Source organism: Phyllopteryx taeniolatus, chromosome 1 (assembly GCF_024500385.1).
Source record: "Phyllopteryx taeniolatus isolate TA_2022b chromosome 1, UOR_Ptae_1.2, whole genome shotgun sequence".
Lineage (NCBI taxonomy): Eukaryota > Metazoa > Chordata > Actinopteri > Syngnathiformes > Syngnathidae > Phyllopteryx > Phyllopteryx taeniolatus.
Window position 1 is genome coordinate 10,875,956 of NC_084502.1, and position 23,126 is coordinate 10,899,081.

Here is a 23,126-nt window from a genome sequence, read left to right on the forward strand (position 1 = left end):
GGGCAGTAGTCGGGTAGGTCGTATTTACATTGTAACTCAAAAGTTTACTTTTTTTCCCTCAACTTTATAAATATCCGTTTTTTAATATTAACGTTTTTAATATTATTATTGTGAAACCCAAGATAAATACTTATAGTACAATCAGACAAATTTCCAATTTAAAAAAAAAATCATCACTTTGAACAGAAGTACACATTTTAACCTTCAACAGAATAATTTCAAGTTTATTTCATTTTTGTTTCACATGGAGCCCATACAGTAAGAATACAGCAGAATTCTGGAGAGTCTTGGATATTTTTCTTCTCTGACTTATCATTATCATAAATACTAATATGTATACGTCATACACAATAAACACAGCACTATCCAAAGGTGTAGAGAGTATCACAAGACATCATTCACCACTAACAACAGAGTATATTTCATGTGAGCATATTTATAAGAGCTACAGAGAGAATAAAACTGTGTTTGGGGGGGAACAGGAGAAAAGTTGGAAATAAAGAGAGTGAATTCGGTGTTAACCGTTGGAGATGGACAAGGATTCATTCAGGTGAGGTCTGTGGAAGCAAAACTACAAAGGATGACACATCTGCAACCACTTCAAACACAACTGGCAGGGCTGTTGAATTATCTTTATTGCCTAAATTGTGCTTTGTGTAACTGTAGATGGATCTAACATGCCGTTGTGTCACTGCGGAGTCTGCTGCCGTCCTCCGGCCTCTCAAATAAGCTTAGGGATACCTCAGGGTAAGAGGAAGATGATGCGTGCAGTAATTTCACTTGCCATTCAAAGGAGGATTTTAGATGCGGAAAAAACATCTCTGGCATTTTGTTTGGACTACTTTAAAAGGTTTACCAGGGCAAGGTCTTAAACATGTACCATAACTTATTTTCATTTACCCAGAGGTCAAGTTAATGTAAAGGGGGGGACAAAATTATAGGACTGTGTCTTACAACTTTCTGAACCGCACAAACAGGACAAAATTCACTGACAAAATCTGGCCGATACCCACAAATAAACACGGGCACTTCTAAAACGGACACTCGCCGCCCTGATTAAGAATGTTCAAAGCACACAACAGCAGTTTGTGAAAGAGCACATGAACTAGAAGATGCAATCAAGTATGCCACTAATATTATCTTTAAGTGTTGGATTGGAAATATTCGCACGTCCTCTTGACAGCGACGGGGGAAAAAAAACACCCGGAGAAATAAAGTGGAAAACAAATCTACTTCAAAGCACTGCTATTGCTAAAAGTCCCCTTTTATACACATAATTACTTGTTATTAATTCGGGTGCATGCAGTGTGAAGGCCCTCTCTTCAAATTGCTGATGATTATTCTTAGGCCAAATAAATCACCTTTTTGAGGTCCTTTCCCATATTCATCACCTCACAAAATGTTGCATTTATGTTCATCCCGGTAAAAAAAAAAAAAAAAAATGTACATTTGGTAGAGAATTGTATCAATACAATGCCACACCTGGCACTCCCATTTCTTTCAAATTCCACCCGTTGCACCTACCAGCTTTTGTGTCCCACCAAGGTGGGCGTCAGAAAGCCAGGGTCAGTTAATTCTCTTTATAGTCCTTTCCATAAGAATTCATCGGCCTTCACCCTGCTTCTAATGCTACCGCAAAAAAAAAAAAAAAAAAAAAAGAGTTGATGTCATGAATTTAAAAAAACAACAACAAAAAACAACGTTGGTGTGAATACTGGACGGGAGAGGAGCTGAAGGGCAAAGGCCAAACTATGCACTCCTAGACAGAACCCAAATAAATCCAATTGAATAACTCTGTGCTCTACATTTGTTGTATAACAACTAACATGGAGTGCACAATTATTCAACGGAGTACATAGAATCATATATATATATATATATATATATTTATATATATATATATATATATATATATATATATTTATATATATACATACACATATATATATATTAGCATGTTGATATTTACACAGCACAGACAATACATTCTCTCAAGTTAAATATTACTACAATGTTTTTACCCCGCCCATAAATGCAAATCTTTTTTCCATGACAAGATTTCCTCTTAAATGTTCAAGGTCAATGAATGTTTTGGTATTTGTATTCAAGTTTTTCTCGTATAACCAAACAGACAATCCTCTGTTGTCTTCTATAGTTAAATACATCACGAGAATAAACATCATGTTACAGCAAAGACTCCAAGCCCTCCCTCCCTGACCCCTTCCTCATCCCTAAAGGTGGTCACGACCCACTTTTGGCCTTTCCACCCTCCCGCGTATAGCCCTCCCCCACCCCAACTCACATGTACACAAACAGACTAACAGACGAGTGCAGAAATGCAGGCGGCGGTTGAGCGCCGGAATCACAAGGTCACCCTGGAAAGAGGACGACAGGAAGTAGAGTAATCATTAACACTTTCATGCATGATTTATGAAAGTCTCACTCAGGAGTGTTTTTTTTACTCTTCCAACATGACAAAAAATCAGTCAGCTTCATTTTATTTATTTATTTGTTTTTAAATACACAGTTTTCAGTGGAATAGTGAGGTGATGGTCACGAGACTGGAAAACACGCGTTTTTTTCTAAACAAACATTTTCCTCCACATTTTTCAGGACAATATATTTTCCCCAAAACTATAACGACACTGGTTGATGTTTTTTTTTTTTTTTTTTTGCCACTGATATAGTGACATTAGAGTATAGGAATTCAAGTACATCCTTTTTCAGAACAATTAACTCGAAGACCATATTGAACATTCGCATTGTAATGTGTAACAATAAATAAAATATAAAAATAAAACACACTCAGGCTCTGTTCGCAAAAATTGCACTTGAACAAACATTAAACATTGGGTTCCGTTTAACAGATTACACATTAATTTCTTTAAATGCTGCTTTGTCAACATGTTCAATGGCTACACCTTTTACAATAGTAACACTATACTGTATATAATGTGAGCATACATGCGCCATATACGCTGTCACGTTTGTATTTGCATTGTTGGGCAAAGGGTTCCATAATTGCAAGCTGACGGAATACAAGAGATGTCCCACCGTGTTTTTTTTTTTGTTCCCAGAATCCCAGCTGAAGAAATTGGATGGGATGGTTGTGTTTAAAATGGATTTTGTGGCTTTGAGGTTTTAAGCCGTGTTGTCTTTGTTGTAACTTCATACAAATTTCACATACCAGCTTGTTTGTGTTAGCGCGCTCATCTGGCTTGAATCCAAAATGTTCCCAAATGGTCGCGGTGGTGTTAGGCTTTGAAACTAATTCCATTATGCCGCTCAACTTTCTGTAACTGTGCAGCTACCGGCTTTCCCTTGGAAAACTTAGCTTTGTGTACGCTGGTGCCGACTTTGAAAAGCACGCACGCACGCGGTCAATGAAATTTCATTCATTGAACTCGTTTAGGTACAACACTGCCTACGGCCCTAATCAGGATAAGCGCCAAAGATGTTACTGCTTTTATTGTGCCTCAGACCATCTGTGTGTTTGTCCTAAATACGATTTAAAAAAAAAAAAGGTCAAATACAGTATGGCATTCACCCTTTAAATGACTAATAATGGATTTTTTTTTCTTCCACTCAACAGACACAAAGGTTTTCTCAAGGGTGATTGTGCAATCTTTTAGCATCACTTTTGGTATAACTCCAAAAGTGTTGATTATTAGCAAATAGCGGGGGGGAGGGGGAAACACAACTAATTGATACAACCCCAAAATATGTCTATAATTGGCTATATTAACTCATTCACTACCAGCCGTTTTCAAAGCAGAGTTCCTCATTGTGAGCAATTTAAGAGCAATTTCACTGATCTCTGAAGACCCGCAGAATATGATGTTCTGTAACAATACCAAAAAAAAAGAATTGACCAAAAGAAAGAGTAAATTCTCTTCCTTGACAAGAAAATATTGTGTTTCTTGCTTTTTCTGTTCTTTCCTAATCAGCAGTAGAACATGGGTTGGCTTCACCAAAAACACCCATTTCTGACTAAAAAAGGAAGAAACAAGCTTTTTGTGAAGAGAAACATCAAGCAGAACAGTGACTTTGACGCTAACATGTTTTGATTTTGTGAAACCTCGAAGTATAAAACAGCAAAAACAAGACTGAGAAAGGGGCTTTTAACAAAAACAAACAAAAAATCATGTATACAACTAAGACGCTGACTCTCTGCATGGCTCGAGTTTAATGGCAGTGGCTTTTCTTTCTGATGCAATGCTGCCATCTACTGGCATCTGTTTATCATTACAGTTATACACAAGCTTGAATTTCACAGACAAGCCGGCCCAGAATCTCTTACATGTCTAGCCGTTGAAAAACGCACTTGAGAAATATATTCGCGGATGGCAGTAAACTCTTCGATTCCACTTGATGAATTCAAACGTCTATGGCAGTGAATGAGTTGACCCCAACTTTGATTCCAAAACCCTTTAATATGATTTAAAACTCATCTTATAACATTACCCTTAAAAATGGCTTACAGAAAAAAAATTGCTTTTTAATAGCCACAGAGCAGAGCAAAAACATGCACGTGGTGAAAACTCTATGTAACCTTCGTTAGCAATCCAGGTTAAACTAAGCTCTACGCTGACATAAAAAGATATTCATGAATGAAGCTGTATCATTTCAACATACTTCCTTGACACCAATTACTATTTTCATATTTACCCAGGGCTTTAGCCCCATCTTGTGGCATCTTTGGGCCTTAAAGAAAGACAGTTTGTGACTAGCAAAACCGTGAATATGCAGGAGTTTACTGTAATAGAAGAATAGGATAGAGTCATCATCATTTTCCTGTGCTCAATTAGGAAATAGAATGTGTTTTGTAAAAACATTGTGCTGTGTTGCAATCAGTCACTCACCATCTTGCAGCTGTGGCGTCAGCGCACAGGCTCACATTTGATTGGAGTAGGAGGTGGGCTGCTGTTCGTAGCCCTGGCTGTAGCCTCCCTCCTCGTTGTAGCCTCCCTGCTGGCCATATTCGGGTTGGTAGCCTCCCTGGGAGCCGGCGTAGGGGTCCTGTTGACCGTAGCCGGCCTGGGCGAAGGAATCGGGGGCGGGCTGCTTTTCCTGCGACGGCATGTACGTTCCCGCGAAGGCCCCCATCCAACCGGTCTCCTTGAAGACGAACCACAGGTTTCCTATCCACAGGATCAGGTTGATGAAGCCAAAAGCCTGAGGGCCACAGAGGAAGAGATATGTGACTTAAGTACTCATCCGCTCTACTTAAGTAGTACAGCTTAAATAACTGTGACCCACACTATGCAATACTTTTTTGTCTACTTTGTAAAACTTGAATAGCTTGCGTTTTACATACACACTTTCGGACTAACTTATCTACTACCAAATGCGAAGTTTCTGTCTTTTTTACATTATCTTTCCCTTACTTTTCTTGTAGTCATAATTGCTTTTTTAAACAAAAAATTATTTGTATAAGTCGAGGGAAACTAGCAAAGTAAAAAATAAAATAAACAAATAAAATGTTTGAACCTTGAATAAAAGTGTCTTGTAAAAATAGAAGTACATTTTCAAAACTCTGGCTCTCAAAGGGGTAATTTGCAAGTTTTAGGTTTTTTTTTTTCTTCTTTTTTTAAGAAACCACCACGCTCGAATCAGATCGACCTATCAGAGACAGAAGGCGTGACCGATGACGAGGTGTCAATCATTTACCATGCACACTTAGGCACATACCTGCAGCCTCGTGCTGACCTGTTAGTTTGAGTTTCGGGAGCTTTGATGACTATTTTGGAATATCCACCACTGGAAAGTAAAAACAATGTCCATCCCCCGTTTGCTAACAACGACTAGCAAACAGAAGCAAAACGAAGGGACCGCAGGCAGCTGAGAGGATTCAGAAGTAATGCTGAATTAGCCTCAACTCTGCTGTGAGTTTATCACCTCTTTTTGATTTTTATCAATTGGACATTAAAGAAAAAAATTACACCACTAAATTACAAAACACACCATTACAAATAAGTGACGGTATCAACGTAGCAGCGGTGGCTAGCTAACGTTGGTCTTGGTCCAGTGCTAATGCTAGCTTAGTATTGTTAGCGATGCTATTTTGTTGAAGCTGGCTAGCCACTGTGGCGCAGTAAAACTGTTTCGGCATAAAAGGGGTACAGATCGTCCTTTCTGATTGACCTAACAGCTGAGCAGGACAAAAAAGAAAAAGAAAAAAAAGAAAGAAACGGGGATAAACTTGAACGCGGAAAAGCGAAGATGCACGATTATGTCCCATAGGAATAATGTACATAGAGCGGGAGATGTACATAGTGACCGGAGTCGAGTCAACTCGAGTCCAAGTGTCAACGACTCGAGCCTGGATCTGTGCAGTTGACTTACCACCGAAGTGTTGAGTCCGGAGACTTTGGGGTCGTAGAGCTCACGGCAGCGATTCTCTCGTTCGTCGCAGGCTGTGATGAGGGTGATGACTCTCTCGGGGTCGGTGGCCGTCTTCACATCGGACAGCCCTTTGGCCCAGGCGCAAGACGACACCAGCCACATGAAGGCGAACACCGCCGTCACTACAAAGTCCTGCCAGTCAACAAGCATCACGTTTAAGAGCGATAACTCTTCAGAACCCTTACATACTGTCTTTTAAAAAAAAAAAAAAAATGTATACACACTTAGGAAGTTCCAGATCAATTTTGAACCGGGGCCAATAATACCGTCATAATAATTGTCAATCAAATTATGAACTTTTTCATAATAAATGGATAATTATAGGTAATCCTTAATCAACGTTTTGAAGAAAATGGAAATTGTATTTTTTATTTGCTACATTGTACGTACTTTTACTTTAAAAGTACTTTAAAGGTATTTTACAGGTATTTTTTTATAGGCGTAGATCTTTGCCTGTGTCAAGGCACCGTCTGACCTCTGTATGACTTCCGTTCCTGATGTTTAGTATGTAACTTTGTATGATCATTCTTTTGCTGCTTAACTGGTTCACTATTTCCGTATTTCCCCATGTGCTCCAAGACTAACAGGTGCAGGTTCTGTGGGAACTTGTGCAAATGTGGTGGAAACATAGACAGTTTCACGCTCTCTTTTGAACACATTTAGCACATTTCCATTAAAATAAAAACACACGTTTTTGGAATGTACAGTTTCACAGTTTCAAGATTACCATCATTACCACTTTCTTTAAATTTAGCACACACTGGTAAATCTAAAATCCATTTTAGTAGGCATGGGTCAAACTTGACCAGGCACGGTTTGGGTGTCCACAAACTTTGTAGTACCTGTACAAAAGAATGCCGAAGTGAAACGTTTTAATTTTTGTGTATTTTGGGGTCACTTAAAGAAAAGTAATAACATTCCAGGGTGAAAGAATGACATTTAAGGTATTTTTTCATTGCTGTCCAATTTGACTTGAAGAGTATGTAAGGGTTAAGGACCGTCCAAGACCTCCACCCATCCCACCCCTGCTGAGATGTGCAAAATGAGAAAGACTCACAATCTGGGGACCCTTGTTGTTTTCACGGTACTTCTCCAAGACAAAACAGTAGACAGAGAGGGCTGCCATGGAGTAGAGGAAGGAGAAGACACCGATGGTGACAAAGAATTCCGCTGAGGAAGAGTAGTCACCGACCAGGAATAGACGCTCAGGGTTCCCACCCTTACAGGTGGGGGCATCAAAGTATACCTGATGGAGCCTGAGAAAAGACAAAAATAGTAAATCGGATAAACTTTGAGAAAATATGAAATGTCCCCTATTTATTACAGTTTGTCAAAATTGGCCTGCTTGTGTTGAATGAATCTGTATAATTTCACTTTATTACACAATAAATATTACCTTGTACAAAGGCAAAAATCACCTTTGATTGCTGCTGTCATTCAACGGTATGTTTATTACTGTGGTTGCAGTTGTTTTGAACTCTAGTGTATCTTACTGCAATATGTTACAAATAATTTAGTTAAGTAGTTTCTCAAACCTTTTACACCAACTACAAATTAAAAAATACTTACCGGTAGGTCAACGCTTGTGACCAGCATTAACATAGACTAGCCTCGTACGTATTAGTGAAAACTGAGATAGGGGTTTTATTCCTAAAAGGTATATTTAATATTATTTTAAGCCGATGTAACATTACGCACAGTTTTGACATTTACGCTGCGCTTAATTATAGAAAAAGAAACATTGCTTTACAGTCGGCGACTCCCTGCCACACATCAGACAACTGACCCCCGCACATATTTTACTGTGTTGTCTGTTGCCTCTTAGCCATGTTGGTATTGCAAATTCAAATCTGTGCTCAATTGCCTTACCTGGCTAACTGAAGGCTAAGTAAATACAATAAAATAAATGTTTCAAAACAAATAGTTCTTAAAGATTAAATTCAAATGTATTGAGTGTTCTGCTGTAGAAAAGACCTGAATTCCACCTCTCGGGATCATTTAAGGATTATCTTAAAAGTTAAATACAACTGAACTGTACTTAGGCAGGAAGCTGGCGTACCACTCGTGGTACGAGTACCACATGTTGAGAATCGCTGCTTTTATTAAATAGAGCAACCACAAGCCATATCATTCCCATACAAGCCCATTCTGTTCAATGATTTCAGATTTTTTATAACTTCATATTGGGCCTTGGTGTCAGGAGGAGAAACTCTCATGGGTGAGGTCTTTGGAACACGATCAACAACAGTAACAACAACAACAACGGCGTACCTGAATGGATATTCAAATTTTACTTCGATGGCGAGGTCACTGTCCGACCGGTTTTGACACTCCACGCTCATCTTGAACATGCCGGAGTAACTGCCGCATGTCGAGAAGGCGAAGATCGCAAAGATCTGCGAGGGCAAAGACAGGGTGAACATTTGACAGCGACTCAATATGACCACGCAGCCACGCATGTGAGCAAAGGTGGCACAAAGCAGCCCGACGCGTCGCCAACTGTGGCTGCGATAGCTGTTAAAAAATGTAAATAAATACAGCGTGATCAACACTTTACGCAACTGTAGTCATGGTTACGCTTACATTTGTTTTGCTTTTCTGCAATTGCTTCGATTACTCTTTTCCCTTTGGCTCGTGAAGGCCAGAGTGGCCACGATGCAAATTACTGCCAGACATTTGCTTATTCAAACGGGTACATGCAGGCTAATGTAACTTCTACCATAAAGTCACAGACACATGTTGCCGGTGTCGGGCGGAAATCTCGCATCTCCAAAACCAGTGACGTCGTTAGGGTTATTTCAGCGTTTCAAATATCTGTCGCTTAAAGGGTTAAAACACTGCAACGTAGACACTATTCATTGCCCGCCTATGGCGTTTTCCTATTATATATGCCAAACTGCTCCTTGTTGCAATGAGAGTTGAGTTGAGTTCACTGCCACCGTACAGTTGATCCATTCTATTTTACAGTAGGTGCACAGAGCTGAGCGTTGTTGTGAGTCACGGACCGACATGAACACAAAGATCAACTCTCACGCGTTGCGCAGACACACAACAGATTAGACGAGGCCGACTATTTTTACCACGGCCTCGCGACACTGCAGGCCAGAGCCGATTGAACGGGAAATCCAGCTATTAATCTGAGTGAGGTGCTCTACCATCTGTCACCAAATACTCCACTGTAAAGCCAGCCACAACACACACACACACAACCACGCACGTGACCACACAGACCAAAACAATTTGCCTCACACTATTGGCTCATGTGAATTACAACGAATTTCACACCACTTCTCTTGTCACTGTTGGTAAAAAGCCATTGAAAAGGGTTTGACACTCAATCCAAATACAGTGATGCTTTGCGATAGGAGCTGTCATTCTTAAACATTTTTTGCTTCAACTTGCAAGCAAAACATTTAAGATGCGAGCGCTGTACGGCGGCAGTGAAGGCAACTCGACTCAAAACGAGCAGCGGTTTGTTGAGTGAACAGTACTTCAAAAAGAGTTGACATTTACCGCCAAAAGAAACATCAGACAAAGAGAATTACACGTGGTGTATTTAAAATAACCACATAACTTTGTCATAAAGTCCACTAGCATAATGCTAACATAGACGAACTAATGAATAGCCTCCCTGTTGCATTGCTATAACCCGTCACAACAGATATTTGAACACAAACGGTGCATCAACACACGTTGACAGACGATATAACAATGATCACAGGGATATATTCTTTATCCTCAGTGAAGAATTATGACTATTACTGCGGTTGATAGAGGAGTTTTGATATTCTGGTATGGGAGTATCTCTCGATTAATGTTCTGAGCTCCTGTTTCCCTGCCAGTGTTGTATCGGGGGGAAATAATGTTGCCCAGGGATAATTGTGGCAAAAGCTAACGTTGCTTAACTTCTCACGCTAATGTCAATTTGTGCTAATTAAGACCACAAACTAGTTGAGACAAAAGGTCAAATCACACAAATCGTTAGCCTAAAAGCATACATTAATTACCCAAGTCATTTTTAACTTGTGTCACAATATCAATAAAAAAATACTCATGTGCTTGCTTAAAATTGTGTTTTCGTGTGTAGTTTCTCAGTCATCCAGGTCACGTAATCCACAAAGATTGAATTGAGGCAACTACACTCATCTTGTTTGTCAAATTGTTTCGGGTTTTTTTTTTTTCAAAAATATCAAATATGACTTCTTAGGCTAATGAAATACAAAATGAGAACATTTACAAGGAACTACTTGAGGCCGCAACTCACATCCTGATGCCTACAATCGACACGAATATGCTCGTGATGTCATCCACTAGGCCACGCCCAAAATTGAAAAGTTTGTATTGCACATTGGTAGTTATTTTGTTTGTATAATGTGAAAAAAGCTTTGTCATTGCTTAGTGTTGCATTGTGAAATATCATTGCCTGAAATGAATGAATGAAAAAAAAAAAAAAGTTACAAGCTTAGTCACGTCCCTGTTTGTTACTTTTGAAGGTTTTCCAAGGTTTTTCCACTTCCTAGTCTGCATAACAGCATTTGAAGTGTTCAAATGCAAAAGCAGACATCTCCATTTTTGGGGAAGTAATTGAGTAAAATTTTTGTTCCCCCCCCCCCCCCCCCCCCCCCCCCCATGGTTCCAGGTTAAAGATACTAATTTTTATTTTACGTACCGTAATTTAAGGTCATTAATATGTATTAAATAATTAAGCCGCTAATTAAAAATAAATTAAACTTGTTGAAAGGATATTTGATGTCATTTTATCACAAAACCAGAAAACACCTTTAGCAATAATAATAATAATTGTAAAAAATTCACATAACTGTAAATTAAACTGAAAAATGGTAAGCATTATGCTTAGTAAATAAAAATTCATAACAGGTGAGTCTACTACAACTCCAATTTCTTGGTTTGGTTTTGCAGGGTGAAGAAATGCACCATTTAGCAAGGATGTGATAGGCAATCTGTTGATAGGCATGGTTCTGGTTTTATATTTTATCTGTTTTTTTGTTTTAATCTCTTGATGGCTTTGGAGTTTTAAATCTTTATTTCATTATCGCTCCAAAAAACAGTGAAGATTTCAAGAGAGTCAAACCACACCACAAGCATTTGGTACGCCAGCTGTATTTTGAAAGTGGAGGAAAAAATAAATAAATAAGAAAATCGCTCAACAGCGAGGGATTTGCTGGTTAAGAGATCATCACGGCAGCAGGTAATACTTTAAATCAACCGTGCAAGAGTAATGGAATGGTATGCACGAGCGGACTGGATCATGGAGCTTGAGCCTTCTGTAGCATTGTCACTGTAACGCGACAATAGACAGTAGAAGTCGCGTCGAATGTAAACATGAGCATTCCAAGAGCTGAAATTTTATGGCGATGCATGAATGGAAGGACGAGTGGTGAATTAGAGAAGGGGGAGCTGCTGGGATGAGAGAAGCAATGGTGTTCGGTACCATGGTAACGCTATTGGCAGCGCCACACAGCAAGAGGCTGGTTTCTATCCATGCTGGCATGCTGGATGAATGTCAGCTCGACTGTGGTGAGAAGACACACAGTTCCCTCTAAAAAAAAAAAAATAATCACACACACACACACACACAAACCATCTGCCTGCTATTGCTTTTCTCACATTTTATAGGCCTATTTGAAGTCAATCACATATACAAGAAAATCAATGTGAAGGGTTGAGTGGACAAAGAATGTGACGCTGATGGTGGTCTTTTGAGAGGGCAAACATCAGAATAGATCAGATCAGATCTTGGGACCGATGCGACCTTGAGCTGACACCACGATATTTCCAAGTTTGAATAAAATATCATTCTACTGTACAGAGTGAGGATAAGCGGTTCAGAAAATGGATGGTGGAGGTACATCTCAATAAATTAGAATATGGTCGAAAAGTCAATTTATTTCAGTACTCATACATTATATAGATTCATTAAACAGTTGGGAAAATACTTTGGAGAGGGCAAATTCCTGGTCAATGTCTACGTTAAAAATCATTTTCATTGTTTCTTGATTGTCTGTGATGTAATAATTGTAATTTCTGGAGCTGTCGAATTTTGGGTTTTCATTTGCTGTAAGGCAGGGGTGTTAAACTCATTTTTGGCGCGGGCCACATCGTGGTTATGGTTTCCTGCCGAGCGCCGTTATGACTGTGAAAGCATATACTGTCAATGTATAATTGCCTCATATTACAAATATACAACAAATTGATAACTAGTTTTGAAATCAGAAGCTCATGAAAACTGCTCAACTTTTATTCATCTTATTTTGAAAGGGGAACTGGTAACAAAAAAAAGGGTTGAAATTCTCAAAATAATTTGCAATTTTGATGTTTTCGCAAGAACCATGGTTTGCTTTTACTAGGCCACTTTAAATGATGTGGCGGACCGGATCTGGCCCCCGGGCCTTGCATTTGCCACCGGTGCTGTAAGGTATAATCATTCAAAAGTATACATATAATGCCTATTTTTAAAAAAATATGAAATATTCATATTATATTTATATACTCTGAGTGTGTGTAGTGCATCTCTACAATATGAGTTGCCCTTTTTGAATTGAACTGCCCAACTAAATAAAGCAACACATTTACACGGACAATATAGCAATACTCACAGGCATATATTCTTTATCCTCTGCGAACAGTGACTAATATTACTGCTGTACCAAGAAGCTTAGACTGTTTCCATGTACGGTATGTCCGTATTTATGTAATGTCATTAATCTATGTGTTTCTAAAGTATTGTATTATGGAGTGCTATTTTCCTCATTAAAAACACATTTAATTTTTCTGAAACAGATTAATGGCATTTCCATTCATTTCAATGGGGAAAGATGGTTTGTGATAGGAATAATTTGAGTTACAGGAAGAAATGAAACTCAAATCTCAAGGCACCACTGCACGCCCCAAAATTTGAGATATGAGTGTGCTTCAGATGCCCACTGTTAGACGGCGCCAGCAAACTTCAAAACATCTGCCTCCCACCAATTTCCATCAGTGTAAGGGCTTTTGATGGCAGACGAATCATTTATTTCCAGATACTGTATGCCTTTCATCATTCACTCCGTGTACTGCGTCATCTTTTCTCACGATCGCAATACACGCTAACGCCTACCGCGAAGCACAGTGTTGTACCTGAGCGCGTTCAATGAACGAACGTTCATTGAACTGAACGTAGTTCATTGCTGCCTGATGGAAGTTACTGAGAACATTCTGGCGTCAAAGAACAGGGTTTTGAACGTCAGTTCGTTTCCATTCAACAGTGCCAGGTTTTGTTAGGGACTTCCAGGACAACCGGTCTGGACACACTACATACAAGCCTTCACATGCCTGAGGATAAACGCCGTATTTGGCAACCGCCATTCATGTGTACATTTTTGTAGGCACGTCGCAGCAGCCTGTGTGCGTTCAGGGACACTGCGTAAATGGGAGCAAAGGTGTTCTTTGGTTGTTTTGTAATGCAGTACATTATTGTAAAAATTGATAACTACAAAAAATATTATTTGTATCAGCTGGCTTTAGTTAAGTGCAATCACGCTGTCATTTTGTTTTGTAATATAAGAATAAGTCGGTGAAGGTGGAGTGATGCACTCGCCTGACTTTGGTGCGGGCAGCGTGGGATCAGTTCCCACTCAGTGACGGTGTGAATGGTTGTCCGTGTCTATGTGTGCCCTGTGACTGACTGGCAACCAGTTCAGGGTGTAGTCCGCCTTTCGCCCTAAGTCAGCTGGGATAGGCTCCAGCACCCCGCGACCCTAACCGGGATAAGCGGCGTTGACAATGGATGGAATATAAGAATAGATACATTATTTTGTTAATATAGTCAACCCGAGCTGCGAGGAATGCAAAGTTATCAATGTCCTTCCACCATTGTTGCTGGCATACTGTGCTGCATGTTTTGTTTGCATATTAGGGACAAAAGTCCTGTTTTTGTTTTAATTCCTCATTTTAAAAAACACTATCCAAGGAACAAGATTTTCCTCATGTTTTTGAGATTGTAGGTTGAAAGCTGCAGCTGGCGACTCGTGTGAACTGAATGGGTGCCAATAATGAGGAAATGAAATGCCAGTGTTTTGAGGGGAATAGCTTCTCAGCAACATATTTAAAAAAAAGAACTATGAACTAGTTCATTTTTGGAAGGATGAACTGTACTTTGAACTAGTTCGCGCAGAAAACACATTTGCAACGCACACAAGTATCATTTGCAGTGCGCTTATCTTTCATGCATGAATTATGACAACATGCCTCGGGATTTTTCCTTTGTTGAACTCATGTTTTCCATATTGTTAACATATTCTAATACTGTTAAACGCATTGCAAAAAAATGAACAAGAACAGCTATTCAAAATCAGTTTTCCTCTATGTGCATGAGTCTTGATGTCAATCGTGAGGCACTAGAGCCGAAGCTTGTGTGTCATCACATACTGTACACTGCCACCTTCTGGTCAGGCTAGGGAACGAGCCCTGCTGCGAAGAACCAAACGCTGCTAGTAAATGAAGCTCCTCCCCTCAGTTCAATATAGTTGCTTGGCACCAAGTTGCCACCAGATGGTGCCAAAGCAATACAGTGGTGCCTCGATACAAAATGAATTTGTTCCGTGACCACGCTTGCAATTCAAAACACTCGTATTTCCCCCCCACTGAAACGAGTGGAAATGCTGTTAATCTGATACAGCTTCCCCGCCCAAAAAAATGAATTTTTTTGTAATGTGTATTATAATGCGGAAAAATAGCTCTCTGGAATATTGTACACTCCAATTAATTAGAATGTAAATAATGAAAGTGTTTTTGTCACTATTTGACTCAATACAGTGGTCGGTATGCTGCTCCTTGTCTTGCACGCTTTAGCCACCTGGGGGCAGTATAATACAGACATGCAGATATACATGGAGACAGGAGACGTCACAATTCCTAAGCAGTAACATAAGTCGTTCTTCACAGAGGATAAAGAATATATGCCTGTGAGTATTGTTATATTATCTGTCTACGTGTTGCTTCATCAAGGATGTTCAAATGTCTGTTGCTTAAAGGGTTTACAATGCCCTCATAAAGAGGCTATTCAGTAGCCCGTGCAACTATGGTGTTTCCCATCATATGTTAGCATTAGCCTTAAGCTAGCAGATTTAAAAGCTAGCTATGTGGTTGTTTTCGATACACAAAGTGTAATTATCTTTGTTTTATGTTTAGTTTGAAACAAAATTTCAACTGGGAGTGGCAAAAAAAAAAAAAAAACAGCTTGCAGGTGCTTTTTTTTAAAGAATTGTTCACTATTTGCCAAACTCCTGCTTGTTGTGAAGTGAGTTGAGTTCACCGCCGCCATATAGTTCTCCTATCTGTAGTTTATGCTTGGAAGTCAAAGAAAAAAAATAATAAATTGTCGGGAAACTTGTAAGTTGAGTCACTCTCATCTCAAGGCACAACTATATGTTTTTTTGATATTAGACATGGCTGTGGCTTGAGCACAAAAACAGTGAATAGGTGACGGACGGACGGGCGGACAGCCAGATAGATAGATAGATCCTACAATATTTGTTTCTGTTTGTGGTAAGCCTTCACTCGTCCTTCCCCTCCTGGCGCCACACATTGTGTGTCGCTGCTTACGCATGCCCATATTAATCCCGAAAGAGGAGCAACTCCTCCTCTGCTCCGACAGATGATTCACAGGCTGCGGCTCGCGAGTCAGGCTGCTGATTGGTGGTTGGCTCGCAGTGACCCGGGAGGGCCGCGATGAGGTGCTGGCACACTCGCGCAGTTCCAGGGAAGGACTACAAAGTCATGACGACAGAGTCATGACCACAGAGGCATGCGGCGCAGCCGTGCCTCAGGCGGCGCTGCGGAGCCAAAATCTGTGGTGTCCAAACTACGGCTCGGAGACCGTTTGCGCCTTGATGTCAATTTTTTTTAGCGGGCCACAGCATTTACGAAAACTCACGGCCCATACTTTATGTATGCGAGGGCATTACAATACCTTAACTGCTCCATTTTTTTCTCCAGCAGTTGCATATCAGAAGCTCGCTTGTAACTCGAATTTTGGCTCCCATTACAAAGCAGTAAAATTAACCATTGCATTGCATAGTGTTCATGTAATCACATATTAGTCATTGTTTTTTTTGTTTTTTTTTTTAAATCAGCTAAAAATTCTAACATATGCATCATTCATCACGCATAAAGAGAAATAAAAACCCTTAGGTGCAAAATGCCGAGGGAGGTTGTAATAATGCGTTAATGAAGGCGTTCGTTCAAGTAATTAATTTGATGCAATTTGCACAATATGATGAGCACAACACATCTTCACTCTCACTTGGGTTTTGCCGGTCTGCTCGAATAATTACCAGAACTATTCTTTCTTTCTTTCTTTCTCTCTCTCTATCTCTCTGTCTTGTCATCTGTAGTGTAAAGGAAGAAACATTTACATCGGACCCCGAAGGCTCTTAAGTGTGAGCATGCGCTGTGGAGCCAACACATCCTGAGTGTTTGCCAAAGGGAAAAGCCACCTTTGACGAGATGCTGCAGAACCACAGCTGTGTTTGTTAATTGCCGCTCACCCCATAGCCGACAACACCCTGCCCCCTCCCCCAAAATCATAAATGATTTCATCCTCACATCGAAGCGTCCGCCAAGAACAGACCGCCGCAGTTTTCTGGCTCCAGCGTGCAGCGAGGGGGGGGGGGGGGGGGGGATGCGCTCAGCAAACAGGAAATGAAATGAAGCGACAACACAGAGGTCACGTCCTACAGTATACCACTCAATAAAAGACCAGCCCCGTCCACCGTTGACGTCCATTGAACAGGCCAACCATCACTACCACAGTGATAGTGATGCTAAGGAATGCTTGGGGGGGGGGGGGGGAAACAGATGTGCTATAGAATTTTTTTGCATAATGTTTGCAAACAATAGGTGCCAGAGGACTTCGGAGTGACAGAAAATGGAACTGAAAATAATAATAATAATAACTTGTGTTTGGGGTTGCCCCACCAGATAAAAAAGTATGTCAACCCTGAGGATTTTTTTTTTTAAATTTCTGCATACATTGGTCATCAACTGTACTCTTGTGTTGACCCACAAGAGGGAGACATTCACCAGGGGTGTGTATCTTCAAGGGCGGCGCAGGAAATGGAAGAGTCCAAAGGAATTGTTGGCTTCAAAGGGAGTGGTTGTTGGCTGTTTGATGTGAAAACACTCAGTTTATATGTGCGGAGTAAAGTGACATTACTGGTTCTCGTATGCCCGTCTTATTATTTACCAAATCTCCACAGTTTGATCTTCATCTGAATCACAAGAATAAACAAACAGTCTGCTTAAACGAATACCACACAAAAAATACGTTTTCAATTTTTATAGAAAATAATGCGCCAGCACGCCCATGACCCTAGTGAGGATAAGCGGTACAGAAAATGGATGGATGGATGGATGGATGGATGGAAAATGGAAACATTCACAGGACAGGGAAGAAAAAGTAAGTGAAGCCTTGGATTTAATAACTGGATGACCCTCCTCAACCAAATATTTCCTATAGTTGCAGATCAGACGTGCACAACGATCAGGATGAATTTTGAACCATTCCTCTTTACAAAACTGTTGCAGCTCCGCAAGATTCTTGGGAGGTCCGGCGTGAATAACTCTGTTGAGGTCATGCCACAGCATCTCAATTAGGTTGAGGTCCGAACTTTATATATAAACTTGTATAAAGCTGGAAAATGTTACAAAAATGGTGGCGGGAGCATCAAGGTATGGGCATGCTTAGTTCCCTCAGGGCCTGGACATCTTGCTATCATCAATGCTAAACTTCACTTTTCTTTAGCAAGGTACAGTATTTTTCAGAAGGTCATCTATGCAACAGTTGAAGCTCAAGAGAATGGATGTTGCAACAGGGCAATGACCCAAAACACAGGAGCAAATCAACATCAGAATGGCTTCAGAAGAAGAAAATACTTGTTCTGGAGTGGCCCGGTCATAGTCCTGACTTCAACCCGATTGAGCTGCTGTGACATGACCTCAAGAGAGTATCGGGGTGGTATTGGTTTAAGCATACTTTGTTTATTCTGTGATTCAGATTGAGATCAGACTACATTGGAGGACAAATTTATGCAGACATTTAAGAAACTCCAAAGGATGAACATACTTTTTCCTCCCACTGGATACCCCAAAAGGTTGATGGTTTCCCTGTGAGGAAAATATCTTCCTTTGTTGTCTTGGGGTAATTTAGCAAAGCATAATGTCTGCTAGTCGACAACAACCGCTATCAATTTCAGCAGCAAAAGAGCCATTAATCCGAGCAACAGAAAAGTCAATGAATTAGCCAGTCTCTCAATGATCATGTTAACTATGTCTGAAGTTCCACCACATCTATCTGTTAGTAAACTTACCTATTGAAACATAAATTATCGACGGCGTTCTGTCTTCCTTCCAGGCAATTTACCTCACAAAACATCTTTTTGACTGTCATTCAACACATTCAATTTACAGCAGCTAAAATTAGGAAAGAAAGCAAGAACAAAAAAAATGCATCTGTCAAATAATTTACGCTGTTTTCTCAGTTACTCTGCGTTGATCAAATGAGACGGAAGGGTTTGTTTTATTGTTGGTGCAATTTAGATAGCTCAGCCCTGCCTCGAATAACGAAAAAACGCCAACAGCAAAAGAATGCGAATAGTGAAAAACCATGAGTAATGTCACTAAAAATGTGTATAATTGCCTATCTAGTAGAACCTCGCATATTCGCAGGTCAGCAGTCACAGTTTCACCTATTTGCATATTTTCGGGAGAAACCTATCACATGGTATTCACACGCTTATTTGCATAATTTTTTTCTTCCAGATCCCCCATTTATTTGCGCTTTATCGGGAAAAAAAATTCCCTCCAATATAGTTTTTCATTGTAATTCTAATGATTGTCAAGTATTTGCTCGTAATCGTGGGGGTCCACTGTGTTAATATTTCTAAACCATGATCCCAAACAGTTTAATATCATTAATAGCATTTCAAACTCATCTTACAACATTAACATTGAAAATAAATATCTTACAGATGATTTGAAAGACGCATCCTGCAAGATGCAAAAACTCTCCATCACAACCCAGGCTTAATTTAGCTCCTCCCCGACGTACCAAATTTGTCTCCGAGTTGTGATGTATCACTTCAACGTACTTCCCTGACAGCAATTACTGTATTTGGAAAGTCCTTTGGTGGAATCTGAGGGCATTTTAGAAAACGCGCGAAAAGACACTAATAGGTGACGCCCATGTCTAATTGAGATCAAATCATCACCATACAGTGTATATGCAACCCAAACAGAGAAAGACAGAGACAACTTACCCATTGGAGGACTTTTATAAATCCCAGTGGTTGCTTGATTATTGTGAATTGCCCTTGGGCCACCAACTGTGAAACACACACACAAAGCAAAGCAAAGAAAATGTATTTATATAGGGCATTTCATACACAAGGTAACTCAATGTGCTTTACATGATCAAAAGGATTTTAAAACAAAAACAGCTTATAAACAAAGAGAAAAATTCAAAGTACAATTAAAACAGCGTACGGTCCAAGAAATATCATTTAAAAGTGGAAATGCTCTAAAAAGCATGAGGAAAAAAAAGTTTTTAACCCAGACTTAACAACATTCACACTTGGGGCTGACATCACTTCTGCTGGCAACTTTATTCCATTTGCGTGCAGCATAATAGCTAAATGCTGCTTCACCATGTTTGCTTTGGACTCTGTGCTCCACTATTTGACCCGAGTCTGTCGATCTTAGAGCCCTACTGGGTTTTAACCCATTAACATTTCTTTCATGTATTCAGGACCTAAACCATTTCATCCATCCATTTTCAACACCGCTTATCCTGGTTAGGGGCAATGGAGGCTATCCCAGCTGACTTCGGGCGAAAGGCGGACTACACCCTGAAATGGTCGCCAGTCAGTCGCAGGGCACATATAGACACGAACAACAATTCCCACTCACATTCGCGCCGTCACTGAGTGGGAACTGAACCCACGCTGGCCGCACCAAAGTCAGGCGAATGTACCACTACACCATCAGTGACTTAGGACCGAAACCATTTAGTGATTTATAGATCAGTAGCAGAACTTTAAAAGCTATTCTAAAACTGACTGGGAACCAGTGTAGAGATTTTAGAATTAGAGTAATATGCTCTGACCTCTTTGTTCTGGTCAGAACTCGAGCTGCAGCATTCTGAATGAGCTGCAGCTGTTTAATGCTCTTTGGGGGAGTCCAGTCAGAAGACCATTACAATAGTCAAGTCTACTTGCGATAAAAGCATGGAAGAGCTTCTCCTGGTCTGGAAGCCTTCAATCTGGATATGTTCTTCAGATGGTAGGAGTAAAAAAAAAATCTTCTAACATCTTGCAAAGTGAATGGTGGCTCCTTGGCACCTTTGTTCTCCAACCTTCAAATAATTGGACCTATTTGATACCAGAGTATCACAAGGGTCGGTGCGGTGTGCTACTGGTTAGCACGTCTGTACAGTTCTGTTGTATTTAACTTTTATGTTCAATAAATTTGTATTTAATCTTGTTTTAAAAAAAATTTTTTATTTCGTTTTATGTCACTTTCTGCGTAACACAGTCTATACGAATCATTTTTAAAGTACAGTTTTTTTTTTATTTCCTACATTTAAGCACAAAGTTAATGTTCAGACTGTGCATAATGTTACGGTGGCTTACAAAAATATTAAATATACTTTTAAGGAATAAAACCTCGGTCTGTTTGTTTTTGATGAACACTATATTTAATTTCAATGTCAGTCGTGGTGGTAGAGTGGTGCCTTGAAATACGAGAGACTTGAAATATGAGTTTTTCGAGATACCAGCAGTCGTTCGGCCGATTCTTTGCTTTGATTTATGAGCAACAACTTGACATACGAGCACTCTATGGTGACAGTGAACTAATTTCACAACAAGCAGCAGTTTGTTAAAAACCGACCAATTTTTCCAAAAACAGACGAAGTGTTTAATGCCAGCCCCGGATGAAGTTTACTCCAAAACTAAACAAAGATATTTACTTGTGTATTGAAAATAATCACATAGCTTAGCCTTAAGTGCGCCAGCTTAATGCTTAAGCATTGAAAAAAATTGAACAGAAAAAGTGAAGCAACACATGTAGACAGACAATATAACAATACTCACTGGCATATCTTTTTTTATGATCTGTGAAAAACAGCTAATATTATTGCAGCTACTGAGTCACTTAGGGTATGTTTGGAAATTCAGTCTGACGCTCTCACTGTACTCTTGAGAGTGCCGTGTTCAGAGAGGCTCCATTTTCCATTGGCAGGGATACGTCGGTGCGTCCGCCGTATTGAATGTGTCAGTTCTGCCTGTAAACATCTCGAAATCGAGTCCCCCAATCACATTTCGCTTAGGGCCTCATGGAGGTGTGTGTGTGTGTGTGTGTTGTCAGCATTACAATTAGACAAAGCCGATTAACGGTCGCAGCAGCCATTTGTAGCCTGTGTTTACAAGAAGCAGGCAAAAACTACACTTGGCAATGTGTGTCCTTTTGAAGCATAATAAGGGTGCGGTGTGTGTAGGCTGGTGGGTGGTGGGTGTGTGTGTGTGTGTGTGGGGGGGGGGGGGGGGGTCGTTTGTTGCATTTGTGCGCAGGTGAATGCGACACCGCAGAACAGGCGCAGCGTTATTTCGTAAATGGCCGCACGTCGAGATCGAAGAAGATGGCGAGCAAAAAAGGCAAATCGCGACGGATGCCTCTTATGTCATCGCCCGGGAAATCCTCACGACGCGACTCGATCATAATAATAATCATCAAAACACAAGTAGGGGGCTTCTATTTTGAGGGCCCACACTGCGGCTATATGCAGTAAGGGGAGGGGGGGGGGGGGGGGGGGGGGCTTCTGTACAGAAAATGAACCCTAGCTTGTTGTCCTAGCAACAGCGGGGCTAATTGAGAGGGGGAGGGGTGTGTGTGTGTGCAGTTGCAATCAACTGGCACAGTTTTGTGGGAGGGGGCCATAGAATATCTCATCTGTGGCTATCCTTCCGTCACATCTTTTTTTTTTTTTTTTTTTGCAAATAGTCGACGGGCCCGCTCGTTCGTCGTTCACTGCAGCGGGGGGGCGGGGGCGGGGGGGTATAATGAAAATAATGATAATAATCGCGCCGTAATGTCCTATGTACATCATACAATAGAATGTACTGGAAGTATTTTATTTAAAAAAAAATAAGCATCGATGCAGCATCAAGCATTTTCGACGCCCGATGGAGCAGAAAGAAACATTACGTGTCTTGAAAAAAAAATTAAAAAAAATTAAAAAATCACAAACCCTCCCCCAACTCAAAAAACGCGCTTGTAATCCAATAATGAAAAGGAGCAAATTGATGATAACCTTGCGAAAGCCTTACCTGGTTGACGACATCCATGTTGGCCGCTTACTCGCTGATAAGAGGATGAGAGGGGCGGAGGGGGCGGAGGCGTCTCATCCGGAACAGCCCAGGGAGGAAGACGCTCAAGGAGGAAGAGCCGGGCACTGCGTCACGAGCTGGGGAGAGGACGTGCGTGCCGTGAAGCGTCGTGACGTCAGAGGGGCTCGTCCAATCGCGGCGCGGCCTTTATTCCGAGATGGGAGGAGAAGAGAGGAGAGCCCCGAGAGCCTTCACGCTTTCGTAGGCGCACAAGTCTACTTGATGGGGAAATTATGACTAAAAGAAGCAAAAATAGACATGAGATACACTTCTAGTTGA

At 40.5% G+C, this 23,126-nt stretch overlaps 1 protein-coding gene across 2 annotated transcripts; it reads right to left on the minus strand.

Moving 5' to 3' along the window:
* Window positions 1-203: 203 nt before the first annotated feature.
* sypb (synaptophysin b) lies at window positions 204-22,926 on the minus strand. 2 transcript variants are annotated; one of them, XM_061770598.1, is made up of 7 exons: window positions 22,788-22,926; window positions 19,722-19,787; window positions 8,677-8,801; window positions 7,463-7,661; window positions 6,346-6,537; window positions 4,863-5,175; window positions 204-2,375 (listed from the first exon to the last, which is right to left on the minus strand). In XM_061770598.1, exons 1-6 carry the CDS (start codon window positions 22,803-22,805, stop codon window positions 4,894-4,896), a joined length of 882 nt encoding a protein of 293 aa, XP_061626582.1. In that variant the 5' UTR covers window positions 22,806-22,926; the 3' UTR covers window positions 204-2,375; window positions 4,863-4,893. The 2 variants fall into 2 exon arrangements, with proteins under 2 accessions (XP_061626582.1, XP_061626592.1); XM_061770608.1 differs by lacking the exon at window positions 22,788-22,926 and adding an exon at window positions 11,858-11,965 and having other exon boundaries at window positions 19,722-19,770.
* Between the last annotated feature and the right edge of the window lie 200 nt (window positions 22,927-23,126).